The sequence below is a fragment of the Myotis yumanensis genome, unplaced genomic scaffold (assembly GCF_028538775.1).
Source record: "Myotis yumanensis isolate MYYU_CA2020_CCGP unplaced genomic scaffold, mMyoYum1.0.hap1 SCAF_14, whole genome shotgun sequence".
In the NCBI taxonomy this organism is placed as follows: Eukaryota; Metazoa; Chordata; class Mammalia; order Chiroptera; family Vespertilionidae; genus Myotis; species Myotis yumanensis.
In genome coordinates this window covers 45,097,797-45,119,083 of record NW_027223765.1, presented here as the reverse complement: position 1 = coordinate 45,119,083, position 21,287 = coordinate 45,097,797, and the positions used below count along the sequence as shown (strand labels likewise).

The 21,287-nt window shown below is 51.5% G+C and overlaps 1 protein-coding gene across 2 annotated transcripts in view; it reads left to right on the top strand.

Annotated features, from left to right (window-relative positions):
- The first annotated feature begins 363 nt into the window (after positions 1-363).
- ACOX2 (acyl-CoA oxidase 2) overlaps positions 364-21,287 on the top strand; it is a 42,147-nt gene continuing 21,223 nt past the window's right edge. Inside the window, exons 1-11 of one of the 2 annotated variants that reach the window (XM_070390888.1) lie at positions 364-441; positions 3,407-3,579; positions 3,984-4,146; positions 4,326-4,477; positions 4,861-4,968; positions 7,326-7,445; positions 7,765-7,880; positions 8,551-8,723; positions 10,685-10,847; positions 18,637-18,827; positions 20,286-20,465. In XM_070390888.1, the coding sequence (XP_070246989.1) occupies positions 3,423-3,579; positions 3,984-4,146; positions 4,326-4,477; positions 4,861-4,968; positions 7,326-7,445; positions 7,765-7,880; positions 8,551-8,723; positions 10,685-10,847; positions 18,637-18,827; positions 20,286-20,465 (1,523 nt within the window). In that variant the 5' untranslated portion in view covers positions 364-441; positions 3,407-3,422. The remainder of the gene's footprint in view (positions 442-3,406; positions 3,580-3,983; positions 4,147-4,325; positions 4,478-4,860; positions 4,969-7,325; positions 7,446-7,764; positions 7,881-8,550; positions 8,724-10,684; positions 10,848-18,636; positions 18,828-20,285; positions 20,466-21,287) is intronic. The other variant, XM_070390889.1, reaches the window with a different exon arrangement.

Sequence of the window (21,287 nt, the reverse complement as noted above, 5' to 3'; positions counted from 1 at the left end):
AGCCTGGGAGGAGATGAGGAAGTGTCACACCTTGGAACTCGAACCCAGGTCTCTGGGCTCTGGGTGGGGGCCGTGGGGTTTCCTTATGCCGAGTGTGGTGTGTGCGCCCTCCCAGGAGCAGGCTCCGGGAGGCAGGGCCAGGGAGGAGGGAGAGGAAGAGGAAGACAGAGGCTCAGCCGCTGGCACTCACTGAGCTGCCCAGCCCTCTCTCCTGCTTCCTCGGCATGGCAGCCTCCACGCTGGGCACGGTGCAGGCACAGCCGCTGGAGGGAGACAGGGGGCAGGAGAGAGCACACAGTGAGCTCAGCTGGGGCGGCTGGCAGCTGCGGCCGCCAGGCCGTGCCTCCCCTCGGGGGAGGAGAAAGGGGCTGGGCTGCTCGCCGGAAGCCTGGGCCTGCCACAGCTGGAGCGGCCAGGCCTGCAGTGCAGACGCGGACAGAGGTGAGTCGGATCCCGGGCTGACGGGGGACTGGGAGACCCCTGCCAACTGGACCAATGAAGTAGTTACCTCCACGGCTCCCAGTGCCTCTGAGCACTGCTTTCTTTAACTCGACACTTACCTACTAGACACCACCTCTGGGCCAGGCCCTGTGCTAGGGCTGGAGCGACAGCATGAAGGTGACAGAGGTCCTTGCCTCTTGGAGTGTACCTTTCAGGAGGGGCAGACAGCAATAAGCAACAACAGAAGAAATGAGTCGATTATCCTGTGTGGTAGGACACCTCGCAGAAGAAAAAACAGAGCAGAGGGAGGGAGACTGGGAGCCAGGGCAGGGGTGACTGATCAGACTTGAAAGACCATGGGCCCGGGCAATAGGGGAGTGAAGCCCTGGGGGTGGATAGGGCTGGGAGGCAGGGGAAAGGAGGGCTGGGAGAGATCTGTAATACTATAACAATAAAATATATATGCATTTTATAATAACATATATTTAAAAAGACTTGAAAGAGGTCATTAGGGAGCCAAGGACTTCTGGGGAAGAGGGTGCAGGAAGACCCAGTGGGGGCGAGCCTGGGGGTGAGGGGTGGGGCGAGTGCTCGCTGCAGGAGGCAGCGAGGAGGTGGGGCAGGAAGAGAGGAGCTGGCTAGGTGGCCCTGCAGGGATCCAGGGGGCCTGTGACCGTGCCAGGCCCCGGGTCAGCGCCCGCAGGGCCCAGCCACCCACTTAGGGGCATGGGTTTGGCAGCCTGCATACAAGTGGCTGCGAGGCCTTCTGTGTCTCCTCCCTCCCTGAGGCTCCTGAATTCTGTGAGCAGTCACGATGCCAGTAGAGGATCTGCAGGGTCGTGGTGCAAAAGAAAGGGGATCCAAGTGGTGGCCACCTGCGGAAAGGCTGGGCGTCCCCTGTGAGCGAGGCTCCTGGGACAGTCCCGGGCACTCACGGCCTAGGGAGGCGCCTGGGAGCAAATAAGGTTCCCGAAGGGGTGCTCGGTCTCCCAGGGGGTCCCGCCAGGAAGGCTTCTTAGAGGAGGGGGCCCTGGAGACTGGGGCTGAGTAGGAGCACCAGGGGACAGAGCAGAGGCAAAGTGCAGGAGGAAGGGAGAGCGTGGGCTCCGTTCCACAAGCGGGGGGCGGGGGGGCAGGAGCAAACTCCAGGAAGAGCCCATCCAGGCAGCAGGGAGCACAGACAAGAGCCCCTGAGGCCCTGAGGGGCGAGGGCGCTGGTGGCCATGGGATGGAAGGGGTTGACGAATTTGAGAGGCCCGGGAAGGCCGGGGGGTTGCTGTGGAGGATGCAGGACCCACCGTGGCTACGAGGGACGCACAGGGCTTCCAGGGAAAACATTTCACAGGCCAGGAGCCAGCGTCCTCCCCTCAGCTCCACAGCACCTCCAGGCTCACAGACATGGGCAGACAAACCCAAAGGGGGTGCTGAGGGGACCTGGTAGCTGGGACCACAGGTTCCCCAGGGGCCCCGCGGCGGGGCTGGAGCAGGGACAGAGCACGTGCTTTGTGACCAGACCCCAGCCAACCCCTGGCCGCATCCAGCTGTGCCGCTAAAGGCTACGCACAATCCCGCCCCGATCGGTTTCCTCCTGACCCTCACTGACTTTTCGTGAGGACCTCCCCAGGCGATGCTTGTTGCACAGGCTGCAGTGACAGCGTGAGCTTCATGGTCAGATCCTGCCCAGATCTTGGCTAACAGGTACTGACCTTCCCCTTACTGAGCAATCCCTGCTTACGACACCTGGACTGGGCCTGGCCCGCAGCCGATACCCCAGGGAGAGCGTGGAGTGGAGGGGCACCAGGCGGGCCCTGGCTGGCATTCAGACCTGGCACTCCTCCTGCACACGGGTCCTCGGCTCGCCTCGGCTCAGAGCAGCCAGGCCAGGTGTCCGGCTGCCCCCCCTTATCCAAGAGGGATCTGTACCATGACCCCCGTGGGTGCGTAAAACTGCGGATAGTGCTAAACCCTGTACATACCTGCGATTGAGCATAATGTATAAATTAGGCACAGTAAGAGGTTTAACAGCAGCCTTAGCCGGTGTGGCTCAGTGGATACAGTGTCGGCCTGCGGAATGATGGGGCCCCGGTTCGGTTCTGGTCAAGGGCATGTGCCTCGGTTGCAGGCTCAATCCCTGGCCCTGGTCAGGGCAAATGGAAGAGGCAACCAGTCAATGTGTCCCTTCACATTGATGTTTCTCTCTCTGTGTCTCTCCCCCACCCTTCTACTCTCTCTCTAAAAAAAAAAAAAAAAAAAATCAATGGGAAAATATCCTCGGGTGAGGATGAACCATAACAAAAAGAATAAAGATTGACATTCCTAATTCTTAAAAAAGAGAAAGATTAACAGCCATCTATAATAATAAAAGTGTAATATGCTAACTAGACCAGACCAAGCCAGGGCTACAAGGGAAGCCCGGGTCCCAAGTGCCAGAGGGAAGCCGGAGCCGGCAGCCGGGGAAGGAAGGCCTACTCTTGCATGAATTTCGTGCATCGGGCCTCTAGTAACTAATAATAAAATAGAACAATTATAACAGTAAACCATAACAAAAGTTATATGGATGTGGTCTCTCAAAATATCTTACTGCCCTCGCCTTTTCACGTAAAGGACGCACTTACGGCTTCTCTCTGGCTTGTCTGCGCTGCCAGCTTCACTCCTCTCGCACTGGGGGCATCACGAAGTGAAGTAAGGGTGACCCGCCACAAGCTGTGACACGGTTGGCCTGATCACTGAGATAAGTGACAAAGGGACAGTGATATATGCAAAGGGATGATTCACGTTTGGGGTAGGATGGAGCTGAATTCGAGGGTTGTTTATCATGCTACACAGAATGCTGCACAATTTTAAACTTGTGAATCGCTTATTTCTGGAATCTAATCATTTCGGACCGTGCTCGACCACGGGTCACCAAAACGATGAAGTGCAAAACCTCAGCTAAGGGACCGCTGTCTCTCTCCTCCGACCACAGGCAGATCCAGGCTAGGATGGGCAGCCCAGCGCGAGTGTCGATGGGGGATGCCTGGAGCTGGCAGGTGCACCCCGACATGGAGAGCGAGAGGCGCCAGCCATCCTTCGACGTGGAGAGGCTCACCAACATCCTCGACGGAGGTGCCGAGAACACTGCGCTCCGGAGGAAAGTGGGTAAGGAGGTGGGAGTGGGGCGCCTGCTTTGTGCCCATAAGCTGCTCTTGGAAGAAGAGTCTCTCACCAGCACTTCCACCTTCAAATGACAAGGTTTGCTCTCAAAATGCAACCGCTGCGGATTCCCTTTGGGCTCTAGGGCATCTTTATCATGCCAACACCCCCTGAGCCCATCTGAGGGAAGAGTCCTAGGCAGCCTGGACGCTGGTCCTTATTCTGCCGCTGCATAGCTTTGTAACCTTGGGCAAGTCACCTTCCCAGCTCTGGGCCTCAGCCATCGCATCTGTCAAGGGACAGGAACGTCTGACTTCCTTCCCACGGCCAGAGGCAAGGGGGTGGAAAACTGTGAAGGTGCCAGGAGCCTCACTCAGGTCCCTAAGCCCACTGTTGTCTGTTCCTGGCAGAGAGCATCATCCACAGTGACCCAGTGTTTAGCCTGAAGGATAATTATTTCATGAGCCAGAATGAACGTTACGAAGCCGGCGTTAAGAAGAAATTCCACCTCCACATGATAGCACAGCGCCTGGGCTGGTCGGAACAGAGCCGTGAATTTCGTTACGCTTTCAGGTGCTCACTCCACGGGCAGCCCCAGCAGAGAGGAATTCACCTGGGATCACCCAGAGCCCCGGCCCCATGAACTAGTTCCCCCAACCACGGCAGTGCTTCTTGGGAAGGCAGGACTCGAGAGGCCCCTTCCCTCCTGCACCCTGGGCCCCTGTCTCAACCACGGTGTCTCTCCCCCACAGAGCCCTCACTGGAGACCTGGCCTTAGGTTTACACCACATCTTCTTAAAATCCCTCCAGAGCCTGGGCTCAGAGGAGCAGATCGCCAAGTGGGCCCCGCTCTGCCACGAGTTCCGGATCATCGCCACATATGCCCAGACAGAACTGGGACACGGTGAGCCAGGGCTGCTGCCTGGAGGGCACGGTGCCAGGGCCCCTTCACGGCTCGGTGGTCATAGATGTGTAGACTGAATAGGAAAGTGAGCTTTGTGCTCAGATCCTGCCCCAGTCTTACAGCAGGTGGCAGGCAAGGGTCTGGACGAGGGGGTGGTGCCTCTTTCTAATTTATACAAACAATGTCCGAGCTCACGCGTGGCAAGCCGTTCTTTCCGGAAATGTCAGCCACCATCCTTGTCTCGGGCTGGCCGCGTGTCGCCCACACAGCCCAGGGGGGAGGAGAGCAATGCCTGTAAGGACAGCTGGGAGGTACCCGCAGCCGTACTGGGCTGGTGCAATTCCCACCCTGGCCCGAGTCTAACTCCCCTCCTTGATTCCAAGGGACGTACCTTCAGGGACTGGAGACGGAAGCCACCTACGATGCAGACACCCAGGAGTTTGTGATGCACAGCCCCACGCTAACCGCCACCAAGTGGTGGCCGGGTGACCGTGAGTGTCCATCCATCGCCAGCCCCATCTGTCCCCAAGGAGAGCAAAGCTAGATGGTGAAGGATCACTAACTTTGATGCCCATCCGACCTCAGTTGATTCCCTGCTCTAGGCTAGTGGCCTTGGGCAAGTCAGTTCACCTCTCGGAGCCTCAGGTTCTTACTCTGTAAAATGGGGCGGCGGGGGGGGGGGGGGGGGGGGGGGTGGTGAAGAGTTTCATCAGTGAGTGGCTGAGAGGCCCCAAGGGCACTTGGAAGTAACTGAGGAAGTCCACCCAACCTTTGGGGGCTGAGGCCAAAGCCCCTCCCACAGGCACACACGTGTGCATGCACAGAACACACACTTGGCTTAGTCCCAGCGCTCCCCACAACCCCAGTCCTCTCACCTCCCAAAGTTTGCCACCAGCAGGCGCACTCGCAGGGATTAGCCGCCCTCAGCGTCCCTGCTCCAGACCCACCACCAGCGCCAATCAGGCCGCGGCACCTCCCTTGGTCACCAGGTGGCATCCGCGCTTCCCTGAGGCTCAGTGATTGGCCCCAAGAAGCGGTCTCACCGAGGCCCTCTGCCTCCTATTTGAGAATACGCTTCCAAGGACACACCCGTGGCAGCTGGGGACCCATCAGTGAACGCCTATGTGGAAAAATACATGTACAACGAATTGAGGAGCTCAACTAAAGCAGAAAGAGAAATACGGAGAGGAGAGAGACTAGCAGAGAGGGAGAAAGAGAGAGGCTGGAGAAATCAGAGGGACGTGAAAGCAATGGTGGGGGGGGGGGAGGGAGAGAGAGAGAGAGAGAGAGAGAGAGAGAGAGAGAAAGAAAGAGAAAGAAAGAGGAGGAGGAGGAGGAGGAGAGAAGAGGAGAGAGGAGAGAGGAGACGAAGATGGAGAGGCAGGCAGAGAAAGAAAGACTGCTTCACAGCTGCAGAGAAAAGTAACTAGCCTTTGAGGTCAGGCAGAGTTCAAATCCCAGCTCTGCCTTCTCCAGGCCGATAACCTTGAGGGGTCGCTCAGCTCTATGAGACTCAGTTTCCTTCTCTGGAAAATGGGCTCATCGCCTGCCCTGTCAGAACCGGAAAGCACCAGCACAGGGCCCGCCACCACCTGGGTTTTGATAAATGGTGATTAACTGTATTTATTATAATTAGGTTGATGGCAGAGTCATTTTTTAAAAAACATTTTTTGATTGATTTCAGAGAGGAAGGGAAAGGGAGATAGAGATAGAAACATCAGCGATGAGAGAGAATCATTGATTGGCTGCCCCCTGCTGGGGATTGAGCCTGCAACCAGGGCATGTGCCTTGACTGGGGATCGAACCATGACCTCCTGGTTCATAGGTCGATGCCCAAATCACTGAGCCACACCAGCCGAGCCAGAGTCATTTATTAGTAGGTTTTTGAGGACAGAAAAAAACAAAAAGCTTGTTCACAGAGTCTTTAGCGGTTCCCCCTCTCTGTGATCAGCGACTTTATAAAGGTGCGCATCAGCCAGGTGGGGGCAGCGGTGAGCACACGTCCTGTGCCTTGGGCCTATGTTCTTGCCGCGCATCCTCACACACATACCCGTCTCCTTGACCCCAAAGAAAATGACTCACGGGCACACACTTCAGTCAGAAGACTGTCATAATACCAGATTTTAATAGATGCCACGCTTCCCCAGATTGTCCATTGGACTGTTTTCATTAAAATCATTAGCCTTTGTCAGGGTTTGACTTTGGAAGCGGGAGAACACGAGGGCGTGGATAGCTTTGGTCCCTCGATGTCTCCATCAGCCTCCTTGAGCCTCCCTGCCCCATGGGGGTCCTGCCTACGTAATTGTGGGCGCTTGCTACACAAACGTGACATTTCCACACGAGCCCCTGTACCTCCAGCCACCAAATGGCTCTCCAACCCAGCGTATTCTCGAATCAGACACACATTAAAGCTCTTTGCGTGATTCCAGTCATTTCCAACCAGTCAGGGCCCTGTGAGTTGAGGGGAACCCTGAATGAGCATCCCTCTGTGTCCTGCATGCTACCTCCTCTCTGCCTAGTCCCCCCACGCCTATCCAGTCCTCAAGCTTCTGAGCATGCTGTTCCCTCTGCCTTCACACGCTTCCCTGTGTGACTCCCCTGGAAAACGCCCCTTGCCCTCAGGGCTCCTTGTGATCCTCCCCTGTCCCACATCCTTTGAGGCAGATCAAACCAACCCCCATCCGGCCTCAAAAAGTGCCCTTCCCTTCCCCGTGCCACCACGCTGGCCCTCCTGACGCATTACAGACTGGCTCACATCCAGGTCCCTGGTGGGGAGGGTTCGCCTGTGCCTTGCACACCAGCCTCACACACCGGGGTCACACTTGGCCTCTCGTCTCTCTGCCCTCAGTGGGACGGTCAGCCACCCACGCCCTGGTCCTGGCCCAGCTGATCTGCTCGGGAGCCCGGCAGGGCATGCACGCCTTCATTGTGCCCATCCGGAGCCTCCAGGACCACACCCTCCTGCCAGGTAAGCCGTGCTGCTCCCTCCAGCGCTCCCTGCCTGAGGGCTTCAGAAGTCCCTGGGAAAAGCCGGGACCGGTCACTCTGGGGCAGGGAAGAGTCTAGTTGGACAGACCTGATGCCAACTAGCTGGGTGATTTAGAGATGCAGCATTTGTCTGACTCTAGCTGGGTCACCTGCAAAACTGGTGTAACAACCCAGTGTCACAGGCTGCTGTGAGGCTCAGGAGCTAGAGTGTGTGTGTGTGTGTGTGTGTGTGTGTGTGTGGTCCCTGGCACAGAGCCAGCATTCAGTGGACCCACGTTCCCAACTCCACCTCCTTCTAGGAGTCACTGCTGGAGATATCGGGCCCAAGATGGACTTTGAGTACACGGACAATGGCTTCCTGCAACTGGACCACGTGCGGATCCCCAGGGAAAACATGCTGAGTCGCTTTGCACAGGTAGGGGTCTGGGGAGTCTGCAGGCCAGCGCTGCCTGGAGATGGGGTGGTGGTCCCCCGCAGGTGGCTGCTGGCTCTGGGCCTCCTCCATAGAGCCGAGTTTGGGGCATATCTCCCCCAGAGAGGCGCTGGTGTCCCACAGACCTGGGTAAAAGCCCGGCTTAGGAGCTGTGTGATTTGGGGCAAGTCTCTTGGCCTCTCTGAGCCTCAGAGTTCTCATGGGTAAATGCTCACCTCGTTAGATGGCAGATGGATGGCAAGGCTATCTGAAGAGAAGAGGGATAGGGCTGAGGACGACATACATATGTACCTACAGTGCGGACTGGACACAATCGCTGAACAGACACCAGCCAAGTGCTGGGGAAAGTCCTAGAGGTGCACATTTGGGCAGGGATTACCTTTAGCTATGGACTCTGGGAAGGCCCAGGGTATCCCAGGAGAGGAGCCGTGAACCAGGGCACTTGAGGAAGTGGCTGTTTAGCCACAAGCACAGATGTTTCACTTCTAACAAGCAGCGTAGTCACATGAGCACATTTTGGCTGGTGGTGGGCTGTCTGCTCTGGGTAAGTGATTCGAGGACTGTGGTGTCCACAGGGCATGGAGGACCCGGTCCTGGGTGTAGGCAGGCTGGCAGCCTTGGCTCAGACCCAGCACTGTCCTTGGTCCACCAGGTCCTGCCAGATGGCACCTACATCAAGCTCGGAACAGCACAGAGCAACTACCTCTCCATGGTGGTGGTGCGGGTGGGCCTGCTGTTGGACGAGATCAACCCGCTGCTGGAGAAGGCTTGCATCATCGCCATCCGCTACTCAGTCATCCGCCGCCAATCCCGGCTCCGACCCAGGCAAGGGACGCCCAGAGGCTGACCATGCAGGCAGGGAGACTCAGTCCCACGGTGCCTGGCCCTAGCAAGGTCCCCTCTGCCCGAGCACGTGCTGGGAGCTGGCACTACCCCTCAATGCACGCACATTCACCCGGGCCTGGCCCATCTGCGGGGTCTCTACCTGTTCCCCTAACTCCGGCTGATCAGCTGGCCCGACCTGTGTCTGTCAGTGTCTGGCCTCATCGGGCCGTGTGGGCGTCTGTCTGTCTGTCTGTCTGAATCCAACTAGGTCCTGCACAGCTGTGTCTGGTCAGCCGGTTGCCAGCTGCAGGTGACTGGCTCCTAAGTTGGTTCTGTCAGGGGGTGAGTAATCGTGTCTGGCAAAGCCCAATGGCTACATCAGACTCCACAGGCTGAAGTGGGTTCTGTCTGGCTGTGAATGTCAGCATCTGACCGTGGCCTGTCCAAGCTTGGATACGTTTAGTTGTACGTGGATGTCAGTGCTAGGCTGACACTTCCTCCACTCCGTGCACCAAATAGCAAAGGCTGAGTGTGCCCTCTGCTTTAACGTGTTCATGTACACAAGTGCGCAGGCATGCACATGCACACACACACACACACACAGTTGCCAGATTCAGCAAATGAAAATACAGGTCTACCGGTTAAATTTTAATTTCAGGTAAATCACTTTTTAGAATAAATATGTCCCTAATGGACACTCCAAGGATGTAGCAAGTGCAGCCTGGGCATGTGGTACCTCAGGAAGAGAGGCTACAGCTGGGCACAGGGCAGAACCGGGCACAAGGCAGAGCCAGGCCTAGGGAAGAGCTGGGCACAGAAGAACTGACTGAATTCGTGGTGCTGAGCGACAGGCAGTTCTTGTCCCACCCGGCTGAGTCCTCTGCCTGCTCCGGGTCTGCTTTCCCACTTGTAGAGACTGGACCTTGGAGCAGCCAGTCCAAGAGTGTGATGGTGTCTCATGCAAAGGGCTCAAGGGTCCAGGAGTCCAGTGCAAGATGGACTGCGGGTCGGATGCCCACAGGCCTGCGGGCCACCTGTCAGTGATGGGAGCTAGGCTAGCTGTCCCACCTCTTGGTCCCTCACTCATCTATAAGCGGGCACGACAGGAACAGTCTTTCAGGCTGATGCTGAGGATGAAATGCAGTCAATCGTGTCCGGCCCTTGGCCCCAGGTCCTTTCCTCTGGCAAACGCAAGGCTCCCTCGCCAGCCTGGGCCTCAGTGCTGGGCGGGGGGTGTCTGCTCTGGAGAACAGAGGCGCTGGGCAGGGGCTGCCGATGATGTTCTGGCCAGAGCCCAATTGTCCAGTTGCAGAAAGTCCCGAGGATGGTTATAATAGTGCGTCCATCCCACTGAGGGGCTGCTGCTTAGAGAAGAGGCTCCAGGTTTCCCCCCATCAGCCCTGGGAGGCTTCTCTCTGCCACACCTGTCAATCCACAAACAGCTGCAGCAGGAACAGCCCCGCCTGCTGGCCTCAGTCTTGGCCCGGAGGACGCAGCCATGGACAAAGCAGGCGCAGTCCTTCCCTTGCGACTCCATGGGGCACAAGTGTACAGCCTCAGAGTCAGTGATTCGGTGCCACCTCTTCCCCAGCACGTGCAGCTGGGTAGGGAAAGGTCAAGGTTCAAATCCACAGCCCTCACCCCGAATCCTTGGGACCACGTGTGTTAGAATGCAGAGCTTCCCAGGTTTTAGCAGGATGTGCTGTAATTTTGTAAACCTCGCCCACAAGGGGCAGCACCCATAACCCATAAGCAAACATCCGTCTGTCTGCAGTGACATGAGTGGTTATTCATGTCAGGTGGAATTTTAAAAGGTCATTACTAGCCTCGTGTCAATTCGGTCAAGTTTTATAGAAGTGAGATATAAAAACGCCCTTTGTAAGGCTTTGTGGCCGTGGGGCTACGGGAAGGTGAATGCGGCTCGTACAGTCTTCTAACCCTCCCCAGTTTCCTGCCCCCAGCGACCCGGAGGCCAAAGTCCTGGACTACCAGACGCAGCAGCACAAGCTCTTTCCCCAGCTGGCCGCGGCCTATGCGTTCCACTTCATGGGGACCAGCCTCCAGGAATTCTTCCAAGAGTCCTACAGCGCCATTCTGGACAGAGACTTCAGCCTGCTGCCTGAGGTACCTGCTGTCTGCTGGTGGACAGAGCCAGGAGGGGGCTGAAACCGCTCCGCCCGCGCTCCCTCCCAGGGGTCCTTCCACTTTCTCCTTCCCCAGCCTTCCAGCATCCCATCGCACCCCGGGGGAACTGCATAGTGACAAGGAAATCCACCCCAGATGGCCCCCCAAAAGCTCTAAAGATGTTAGAGGAAATAATCACACCTAGTAGACAGAACACATGCACAACCCCTGATGCACATTTAAACCCCAAAAGCTCTGAAAAGCAAGAGTGTTTAGAACTCATTTGGTGGCACAGTTTGACCCGCACTGGGAGGATTTACCCCTGGAGTGTGATATGCTTTGCAGCAGAAACATTATTATGTGTGATCACTAAGGCTGCCTGGGCTCCTCATAGGGGTATTTATATATATAAAAGCCTAAGTGACCAAACGACCAGTCGCTATGACGTGCACTGACCAGCAGGGGGCAGATGCTCAACACAGGACCTGCCCCCTGGTGGTCAGTGTGCTCTCACAACGGGAGCAGTGCTCAGCTGACTGATGGGCTCCAGACACCTGGCTCACAGCTGGCGAGCACAGCTTGGGTGCCGTGAGCCTCCCACCTCTGCGGCAGTGCTACTGAGCGGAGGCAGTGGCAGGCGCAGCGGGGCTGGGATGAGCAGGAACGGTGTGGCGCCTGCCTGGGCTCGGGCTCCTCCCCAGCCGCCTGCCACTTCGTGCACTATTACATCCCTCAGGGGATGCTGGACTGCCCCAGGGGTCCCAGCTTGCAAGAGGGCGCAGGCTAGGCTGAGGGACCCATCGGTGCACGAATCTGTGCATCAGGCCTCTAGTTATATATAACCAACCTTAAATGGCTGCTTTACCTTTCTAAAATTCAAAATATTATTCTGATTCTAAGACATCTGGCCCCCAGGGTGTCGGATAAAGGGCCGTGGACTCGCATGTACTGAGCTCAGCCTGTGCGGGCCTGTGCTTTATGAGCATTTTTTTAAAATATATTTTATTGATTTTTTACAGACAGGAAGGGAGAGGGATAGAGAGTTAGAAACATCGATGAGAGAGAAACATCGATCAGCCGCCTCCTGCATACCCCCCACTAGGGATGTGCCTGCAACCAAGGTACATGCCCTTGACTGGAATCGAACCTGGGACTCTTGAGTCCGCAGGCCGACGCTCTATCCACTGAGCCAAACCGATCAGGGCGTTTTATGAGCATTTATAAGCATCGCTTCATTGACCCTTAGCTGCCCAGCAGGCACCGTTCACGCCCCATTCACAGGTGGGGAAAGTGAAGCGCAGGCAGGTTATGGACCCAAACTTCCTCCCAAGGACTTGAAAGTCTGAAGATGGCTAGGAGTTTTTTGTTTTTGTTTTTTATTGTCTAAAGTTTTACATATGTCTCTTTTTTCCCCAATTGACTCCCCACCCCAGCCATTCCCACCCCGGGCAAGCCCCCACCACCCCAGTGTCTGTCCATTGGTTATGCTAATATGCATGCATACAAGTCCTTTGGTTGCTCTCTAACACCCCCACCTCCCCTGCCATTTGTCTCTGGATCTATTCTTGTTCATCAAATTATGTTGATCATTATATCCCACATATGAGATCATGTGATATTTATCTTCTCTGACTGGCTTATTTCACTTAGCATAATGCTCTCCAGTTCCATCCATGCTGTTGCAAATGGTAGAAGTTCCTTCTCTTTTATAGTGGCAAAGTATTTCATTATGTAGATGTATCAGTTTTTTAATCCACTCATCTGCTGATGGGCACTTAGGCTGTTTCCAAATCTTAACTATTGTAAATTGTGCTGCTATGAACATAGGGGTGCATATATCCTTTCTGATTGGTGTTTCTGGTTTCTTGGGCTATAGTCCTAGAAGTGGGATTACCGGGTCAAATGGGAGTTCCATTTTTAACTTTTTGAGGAAACTCCATACTGTCTTCCATAGTGGCTGCCCCAGTCTGCATCCCACCAGCAGTGAAGGAGGGTTCCTTTTTCTCCGCATCCTCTCCAGCACTTGTCGTTTGTTGATTTGTTGATGATAGCCATTCTGATAGGTGTGAGATGGTATCTCATTTTTGTTTTGACTTTCATCTCTCAGATGATTAGTGACTTTGAGCATGTTTTCATATGTCTCTGGGCCTTCTGTATGTCCTCTTTCAAAAAGTGTCTAGATCCTTTGCCCATTTTTTGATTGGATCCTTTATCTTCCTTTTGTTAAGTTGTATGAGTTCTCTGTAAATGTTGGAGATTAAACCCTTATCTGAAATATCATTGGCAAATATGTTCTTCTATGCAGTGGGCTTTCTTGTTGTTTTGTTGATGGTTTCTTTTGCTGTGCAGAAGCTTTTTATTCTGATGTAGTCCTATTTGTTTATTTTCTAGTCTCCATTGCCCTAGGACAGTGATGGAGAACCTTTTGAGCTCGGTGTGTCAGCATTTTGAAAAACCCTAACTTAACTCTGGTGCCGTGTCACATATAGAAATTTTTTGATATTTGCAACCATAGTAAAACAAAGACTTATATTTTTGATATTTATTTTATATATTTAAATGCCATTTAACAAAGAAAAATCAACCAAAAAAATGATTTCGCGTGTCACCTCTGACACACAACATAGGTTCTCCATCACTGCCCTAGAAGCTGTGTCTGTAAAGATATTGCTACAACAAATGTCTGCTATTTTGCTGCCTATAGAGTCTCTTAGGATTTGTATGGTTTCCCATCTTACATTTATGTCCTTTAGCCATTTTGAGTTTATTTTTGTGTATGGTGTAAGTTGGTGATCTAGTTTCATATTTTTGCATGTATCTGACCAAATTTCCCAGCACCATTTATTGAAGAGACTGTCTTAACTCCATTGTATGCTCTTGCCTTCTTTGTCAAATATTAATTGAGCATAATGGCTTTTGTTGATTTCTGGGTTCTCTGTTCTTTTCCATTGGTCTATATGTCTGTTCTTGTGCCAGTACCAGGCAGTTTTGAGAACCATGGCTTGGTAATGTAGCTTGATATCTGGTACTAGAGGCCCAATGCACGAAATTCATGCGGGGGGTGGGGGGGCATAGTCGGGCCTGCAATGATGCCAGCATCCCTCACCAGGGACTCCGGCCCGAGGCCCCTCCTTTCCCCTCCCTCCGCCCGGCCAGGGTGCGGACTCTGGCCTGAGGCCCTTCCCCTCCCCTCCTTCAGGGTCCCTTGCTGTGGACTCCGGCCTGAGGCCCTTCCCCTTCCCTCCCTCCACACAGCCAAGCCGGATGCTGAGCTCACGTTGACCAGCTTCTGGGTCTTCAGGGGCCAGGCTGCCTCGCCACCTGGGGCCGGATCGGGTCGGGTCCCGGGTGGCGAGGCAGCCCGGCTTCTGGGTCTTCTGGGGCAGGCCTGCCCTGGATGGTGGCTCGCTGGCGGCACGCGCTGTCCCGTCCTGCCTGTGGTATGCAAATTAGCCGCCATCTTTGTTGGCGGTTAATTTGCATATCGTGCTGATTAGCCGATGGGAGGCATAGCAAAGGTACGGTCAATTACCATGTTTGTCTATTATTAGATAGGATTGTGATCCCTCCAACTTTGTTCTTCTTTCTCAGGATTGCTGTGGCTATTCAGGGTCTTTTTTTATTCCAGATGAATTTTTGGAGAGTTTGTTCTAGATCTCTGAAATATGCTGTTGGTATTTTAATGGGGATTGCATTGAATCTATAGATTGCTTTGGGTAGTATGACATTTTAATGATGTTGATTCTACCAATCCATGAACATGGTATGTTCTTCCATTTTTTTATGTCTTCCTCTATCTCTTTTTTTAATGTCCTGTAATTTTCCAAGTACAGGTCTTTTACGTCCTTAGTTAAGTTTATTCCTAATATCTTAATATTTTGGTGCAATGGTAAATGGGATTGATTTTTTTGTTTTTTGGTGTTTTTTTGTTTGTTTGTTTCTCTTTCTGTGAGTTCATTATTGGTGTATAAAAAGGCCATAGATTTCTGGGTGTTAATTTTGTATCCTGATACATTGCCGAATTCATTTATTAGGTCTAGTAGTTTTTTGATGGAGTCTTTGGGGTTTTCTATGTATAGTATCATGTCATCTGAGAATAAGGACAGTTTTAGTTCTTCTTTTCCAATTTGGATGACTTTTATTTCTTCTTCTTGTCTGATTGCTATGGCTAGCACTTCCAGTACTATATCAAACAGGAGTGGTGAAAGTGGGTATCCCTGTCTTGTTCCTGTTCTTAGGGGAAATGAGTTTAGTTTTTGCCCATTGAGTATGATGTTGGCTGTAGGTTTGTCATATAAGGCTTTTATTATGATGAGGTATGATCCCTCTATTCCCACTTTGCTGAGAGTTTTTATCAAGAAAGGGTGTTGGATTTTGTCAAATGCTTTTTCTGCATCAATTGATATGATTATGTGATTTTTGTCTCTCAGTTTGTTTATGTGATGTATCACATTTATTGATTTGCGGATATTGTACCATCCTTGCATCCCCAGAATAAACCCCACTTGGTCATGGTGTATAATCTTTCTAATGTAATGCTGAATCCAATTTGCTAGAATTTTGTTGAGAATTTTAGTATCTATGTTCATCAAGGAAATTGGCCTGTAGTTCTCTTTTTTTGTGGTGTCTTTATCTGGTTTTGGGATTAGGGTAATGCTGGCTTCATAGAAAGAGCTTGGAACTGTGCCTTCCTCTTGAATTTTTTGGAATAGTCTGAGGAGGATAGATTTTAGTTCTTCTTTGAATGCTTGGTAGAACTCCCCTGTAAAGCCGTCTGGACCAAGGCTTTTGTTTGCTGGAAGATTTTTGATCGCTGCTTCAGTTTCTTCTGTAGTTAACGGCCTATTCAGGTTTTTTTAATTCTTCCTGGTTGAGTTTTGGGAGCTTGTATTTTTCTAAGAATATGTCCATTTCATCTATCTTGTCCATTTTGTTGGACTAGAGTTCTTCATAGTATTTTTTCATAATCATTTGTATTTCTGTGGGATTGGTTGTTACTTCACCTCTTTCATTTCTGATTTTGTTTATTTGGGTCCTCTCTTTGCTTCTTGGTGAGCCTGGCTAGAGGTTCATCAATCTTGTTTATCCTTTCAAAGAACCAGCTCTTGGTTTTGTTGATCTTTTGTATTGTTTTTTGGTCTCTATGTCATTTATTTCCGTTCTGATCTTTTTTTTTTTTAATTTTTATTGATTTTTTACAGAGAGGGATAGAGTTAGAAACATCGATGAGAGTGCCGAAACCGGTTTGGCTCAGTGGATAGAGCGTCGGCCTGCGGACTGAAAGGTCCCAGGTTCGATTCCGGTCAAGGGCATGTACCTGGGTTGCGGGCACATCCCCAGTAGGAGATGTGCAGGAGGCGGCTGATCGATGTTTCTCTCTCATCGATGTTTCTAACTCTCTATCTCTCTCCCTTCCTCTCTGTAAAAAATCAATAAAATATATTAAAAAAAAAAAAAAAAAAGAAACATCGATGAGAGAGAAACAACAATCAGCTGTCTCCTGCACACTCCCTACTGGGTATGTGCCCGCAACCAAGGTACATGCCCTTGACCGGAATCGAACCTGGGACCCTTGAGTCCGCAGGCCAACACTCTATCCACTGAGCCAAACTGGTTAGGGCCACTCTGATCTTTATTATTTCCTTCCTTCTGCTTACATTGGGCTTTTCTTATTGCTCTCTTTCTAACTCTTTGAGTTGTTGGGTTAGATAATTTATTACTATTTCTTGTTGTTTTTTGAGGTAGGCCTGTAGAGCTATGAACTTCCCTCTCAATACTGCTTTCACTGTGTCCTATAGATTTTGCATTGTTGTGTTTTCATTGTCATTTGTTGCCATGATGCTTTTTATTTCTTCTTTGATCTCTTTGGTAGCCCAATCCTTTTTTAATAGCATGCTATTTAGCCTCCAGGTGTTTGATTTTTTTATTGTTTTTAGTGTAGTTGATTTCTAATTTTATGCCATTGTGATCTGAGATGCTTGATATGATTCCTATTTTCTTGAATTTGAAGAGACTTTGCCTGTGTCCCAATATGTGATCTATCTTTGAAAATGACCCATGTGCACTTGAGAAGAATGTATATTCTGTGGCTTTGGGGTGAAATGTTCTGAAGATGTCAATTAATTCCATCTGATCTAGTGAGTCATTTAGGATTGATGTTTCTTTGCTGATTTTTTGTTTAGAGGATTTGTCCAGTGGTGTTAGTGGGGTATTAAAGTCCCTTCTATGAATGTATTGCTGTCAATCTCTCCCTTGATATCCTCCAGAAGTTTTTTAATGTATTTGGGTGCTCCTGTATTGGGTGCATATGTTTACCAGAGTTAGATCTTCTTGTTGAATTGCTCCCTTTAGTATTATGAAGTGGCCTTCCTTATCTCTTGTTATGGCCTTCACTTTGAGGTCTAATTTGTCAGATATAAGTATTGCACCCCAGCCTTTTTTTTCTTTCTTTTTTTTTTTTTTTTTTTCCATTTCCATTTGCCTGAAAAACCTTTTTCCATCCCTTCACCACCAGTCTATATGAGTCCTTTATTCTGAGGTGGGTCTCCTGTAGACAGAAGATATATGGGTCATGTTTTCTTATCCACTCAGCTATCCTATGTCTTTTGATTGGGGCATTTAATCCATTTACATTTAAAGTTATTATTGATAGGTACTTGCCACCATTTTTATTTTTTATGCCTGTGTTCCTTCTTCCCTTCCTATTTCTTCTTATTACAGCAGACCCTTTAGCATTTCTTGCATTGCTGGTTTGGTGGTAATAAACTTCCTTAGTCCTTTTTTGTCTCTGAAGCTCCTGATTTCACCCTCAACTTTGATTGATAGTCTTGCTGGGTACAGTATTCTTGGATTCAGACCCTTGCTTTGCATGACTTTGTATATTTCATTACATTCCCTTTTGGCCTGATGTGTTTCTGTTGAGAAATCAGTCAATAGTCTGATGGGAGATCCCGTGTAGGTAACTTTCTGTCTCTCTCTCTCTCTCTGGCAGCCTTTAAAATTCTTACTTTGTCATTGGTGTTTGCAAATTTAATTATAATGTGCCTTGGTGTAGGTCTTTTGGGGTTCATCTTGTTTGGGACTCTGAGCTTCTTGGACTTGTGTGAGTTTTTCTTCCCCATATCAGGGAAGTTTTCTGTCATTATTTCTTCAAGCAGGTTTTCTATTCCTTGCTCAGTTTCCTCTCCTTCTGGAACCCCTATTATGTGGATGTTGTTTTGTTTCATGTTGTCCCAAAGTTCCCTTTGGCTCTCCTCCTGTTTTTTAAGGTTTTTTTTTCTAGCTGCTGCTCTGCTTGGGTATTTTTTCCTACCTTGTCTTCTAGCTCGCTGATGCAGTCCTCCACTTCTTCTAGTTAGGAGTTTTTAAGAACAAAAAACTCAAGCCAGGTCAGTGCCTGGCAGCCCATCCCATACCCAGGACAGTGGTTCCTGGTGGACTTCCTTCCTCACAGGCCAGCTGTCCAAGACCTCTGCTTGCCAGCAGAGCCCTAACTCCTGGAAGATGGGAGCACCCTCCAGGAGGCACCCTGCCCCGAGACTCTGGTGACCCGGAAGACCCTGGCCTGGAAGGGTTTCCTCGGTTCTTGCTGTCCTTACTGCAACACTGCCTCACTGTGTGCCCTTGAGCGAGTCACATAACTTCTCTGAATCTCAGCCTTCTCATTCATAGAGTTGTGAGCTGAGGAACAGTTCCTACCTCAGCACGCAGCAGTGCTCGGTGTGTGGGAAGCACAGGTGTTGACTGGAGAGCTCCCCTACACCACCTGACCCCTTTCCTGTTCTTTCAGCTTCACGCCCTGAGCTCAGGTCTAAAGGCCATGGTATCGGAATTCTGCACCCAGGGGGCCGAGCTGTGTCGCAGGGCCTGTGGCGGACACGGCTACTCAAAACTGAGCGGCCTGCCATCGCTGGTCAGCAGAGTGACAGCCTCCTGCACCTACGAGGGTGAGAACACTGTGCTCTACCTGCAGGTGGCCAGGTAAGGCTGAGGCTGCTGGGGTGGGAGCATCATCGGATGTCCACACAGGCAGCAGACTTTGGGGAGTGCCATTTGGGGACTGCCCAGCTCCCACAATATGTCTCCAACCATCCACTCCCCCCAGACTCACCACAGCTCCCAGCTGGGCCCTGTCCCCATCACCTGGACGATAGCATCAGTCTCCTCACTGACGCTTCCGCCCACTGCAGTCCATCCCCACAGGCAGCCAGGGGCATCTTCTCAAAGCCCAGAGAAGATGGCATCTTTCCCTCGCTTAACATGCTTCAGTGGCTTCCGCACTGTGGCCTCCAAGGTCTCTGACCTGGCCCCTGGCCCCCTCCATCCTGCTCTCGCAGCCTCCTGCCTCCACTCACTCTGCCAGCCACACATTTCTGCTTCACCACGGGCCTTCCCCTAAATCTCTCTGCCCCCAGTTTATTGTACAGCTGGCTCCCTCTCATCCTCCCGGCCCCTCCCACACTGTCCTGTCTCCTTGGAGCAGTAATCACAGTCGGAAAGGGTCTCTGGGTCTGTGACCGGGAGCTCGTCCCCAGGCTCAGCGCAGGCCCTGCACACGGCAGGCTCCACGTGCAGAGGCAGGAAGGAATGGCTGGGCCGGCCTCCTCCCTCTCTGGTTAGGGGGTCTCGGGCCTCCTGGCTGACAAGGCCTTTTCAGGGTCATCTAGTCCCAGGTGACTAAGCAGGGCCAGTACTTCTCTGTGCAGGAAGGGCTTACTGGCAAATATGCTATATAATATTTCTTGGAATTTTTTAATATATAGTATTTATTGGGGGGTTTTCCAAATTACAAAGAGTACAACATCATGTATTAGAACTCTGTGCCTCACACTGTGCCGGGCATTTTGAGGCGAGTATCATCATCCCCATCTAGACTCGGACACACTGAGGCAGGGGAGGTGACGTACCTGCTACAGCATCACCTCGGTCTCATGCAGCTGCAGGGAGCCCAGGTGGTCTGAGCCCAGAGCTGTAAGCACTGGATTATTACAAGGAAGAGGCTAAGAGTCACCTGTAATTTTCCCACTCGTGTTAGCATTCTTACATCTATTCTTTATTCAGCCAAGAAAAATGTAATTTCCACAGTCACTGTACAACCTATCACAAATCCCCGAACCGCAAGATCCTAACCATCTGAAAGGATTCTGTTTGCTCAGATATCAAAAGGGTTTATGTTCAGGATCTGTCTGCCCAGCTCCACAGCTCCAGCCCATTTCACTGTGAAACTGCAGCCTCGGTGCACACCTCCCTGAAAGCCTCTCAGCGGGCTGGCTGGGAGTAGGGGGTCGGCAGTAACCATCAGGAAGGACTGGGCAAGAACCTGGGTGGCCCTGGTTCTCCCATAGGGGACATAAGAATGCGTGTCTCTGGGAGAGAGGGATGCTGGCCTGTCCCACAGTGCTCCCCACCCTCTCACCTGCCTCCATCCCCACCCACTAGGTTTCTGGTGAAGAGCTACCTGCAGGCTCAGGCATCCCCAGGCTCCACGTCGAAGACGTCTCTCCCTCAGTCTGTTGCATACCTGACCGCACCTGACCTGGCCAGGTGCCCAGCCCGGAAGGCAGCAGACTTCCTTCACCCAGAGCTCTACACCAGGGCGTGGGCCCATGTGGCAGTCAGGTGAGCAGAGCTGAGAAATCAGCCATCCCTCCTGGGGGCAGCTCCTTCCCACAGTAGGGCCTTTAGGATGATATGATTCCAAAAAGCTACCCCCTTCCCCAACCTCCTCAGTCCTCTCAGCTCCTGCCACCATGGACAGGGAGAAGGGGAAGTCCCACCCCTCAGCCATGGACCACCATCCCTTCCCTATCCTGGTAGGGCTGGTAGAAGGCCATCACCTCTCTGGCCAGTGCAAGGGAATTTTAAAAATCTTTAGCTTCTTATTGATTTAAAATACAAATAACATACCCATATGTAAATACTACAAAGGTATGAGTGTGTAAATACCAATCAATAAGGCAATATGCATATGTTCAAAATATCCCATAATCTAAAAATAATTTTCAAAAAGATGACTATATCAAGGGATAGAATTAGTTTATTTCCAGGATCTAGTAGGCTCCAGGGAACATGGATAAGACCAATTCTGTCACTCAACAGATACTGTCAGGCACCTACTGTGTGTCAGAAATGTCCAAACCTACCAGGGGCTGGGAATGAGAGGTTCTGGCCAAACACAGGCACCATCACAAAAAGATGGAGCGATTTAACTACCTAAAGGAAACCTCCTTAACCCTTCCTTAACCAGAACACCAACAGCAACTGGAAGCATATTTTCAGTTTATAAAAAGGGGTATCCCAACCTGTGGTCCCAGGGCTGGGTAATAGTTATCTCAAGGTCACAAGCAACTTGGGACATTATTTATCCCACAAATATTTGTTTATTACGTGCTTACAATTTGCCAGGCTCTGTTCTTGGCACTAAGACCTATTAACAAATTA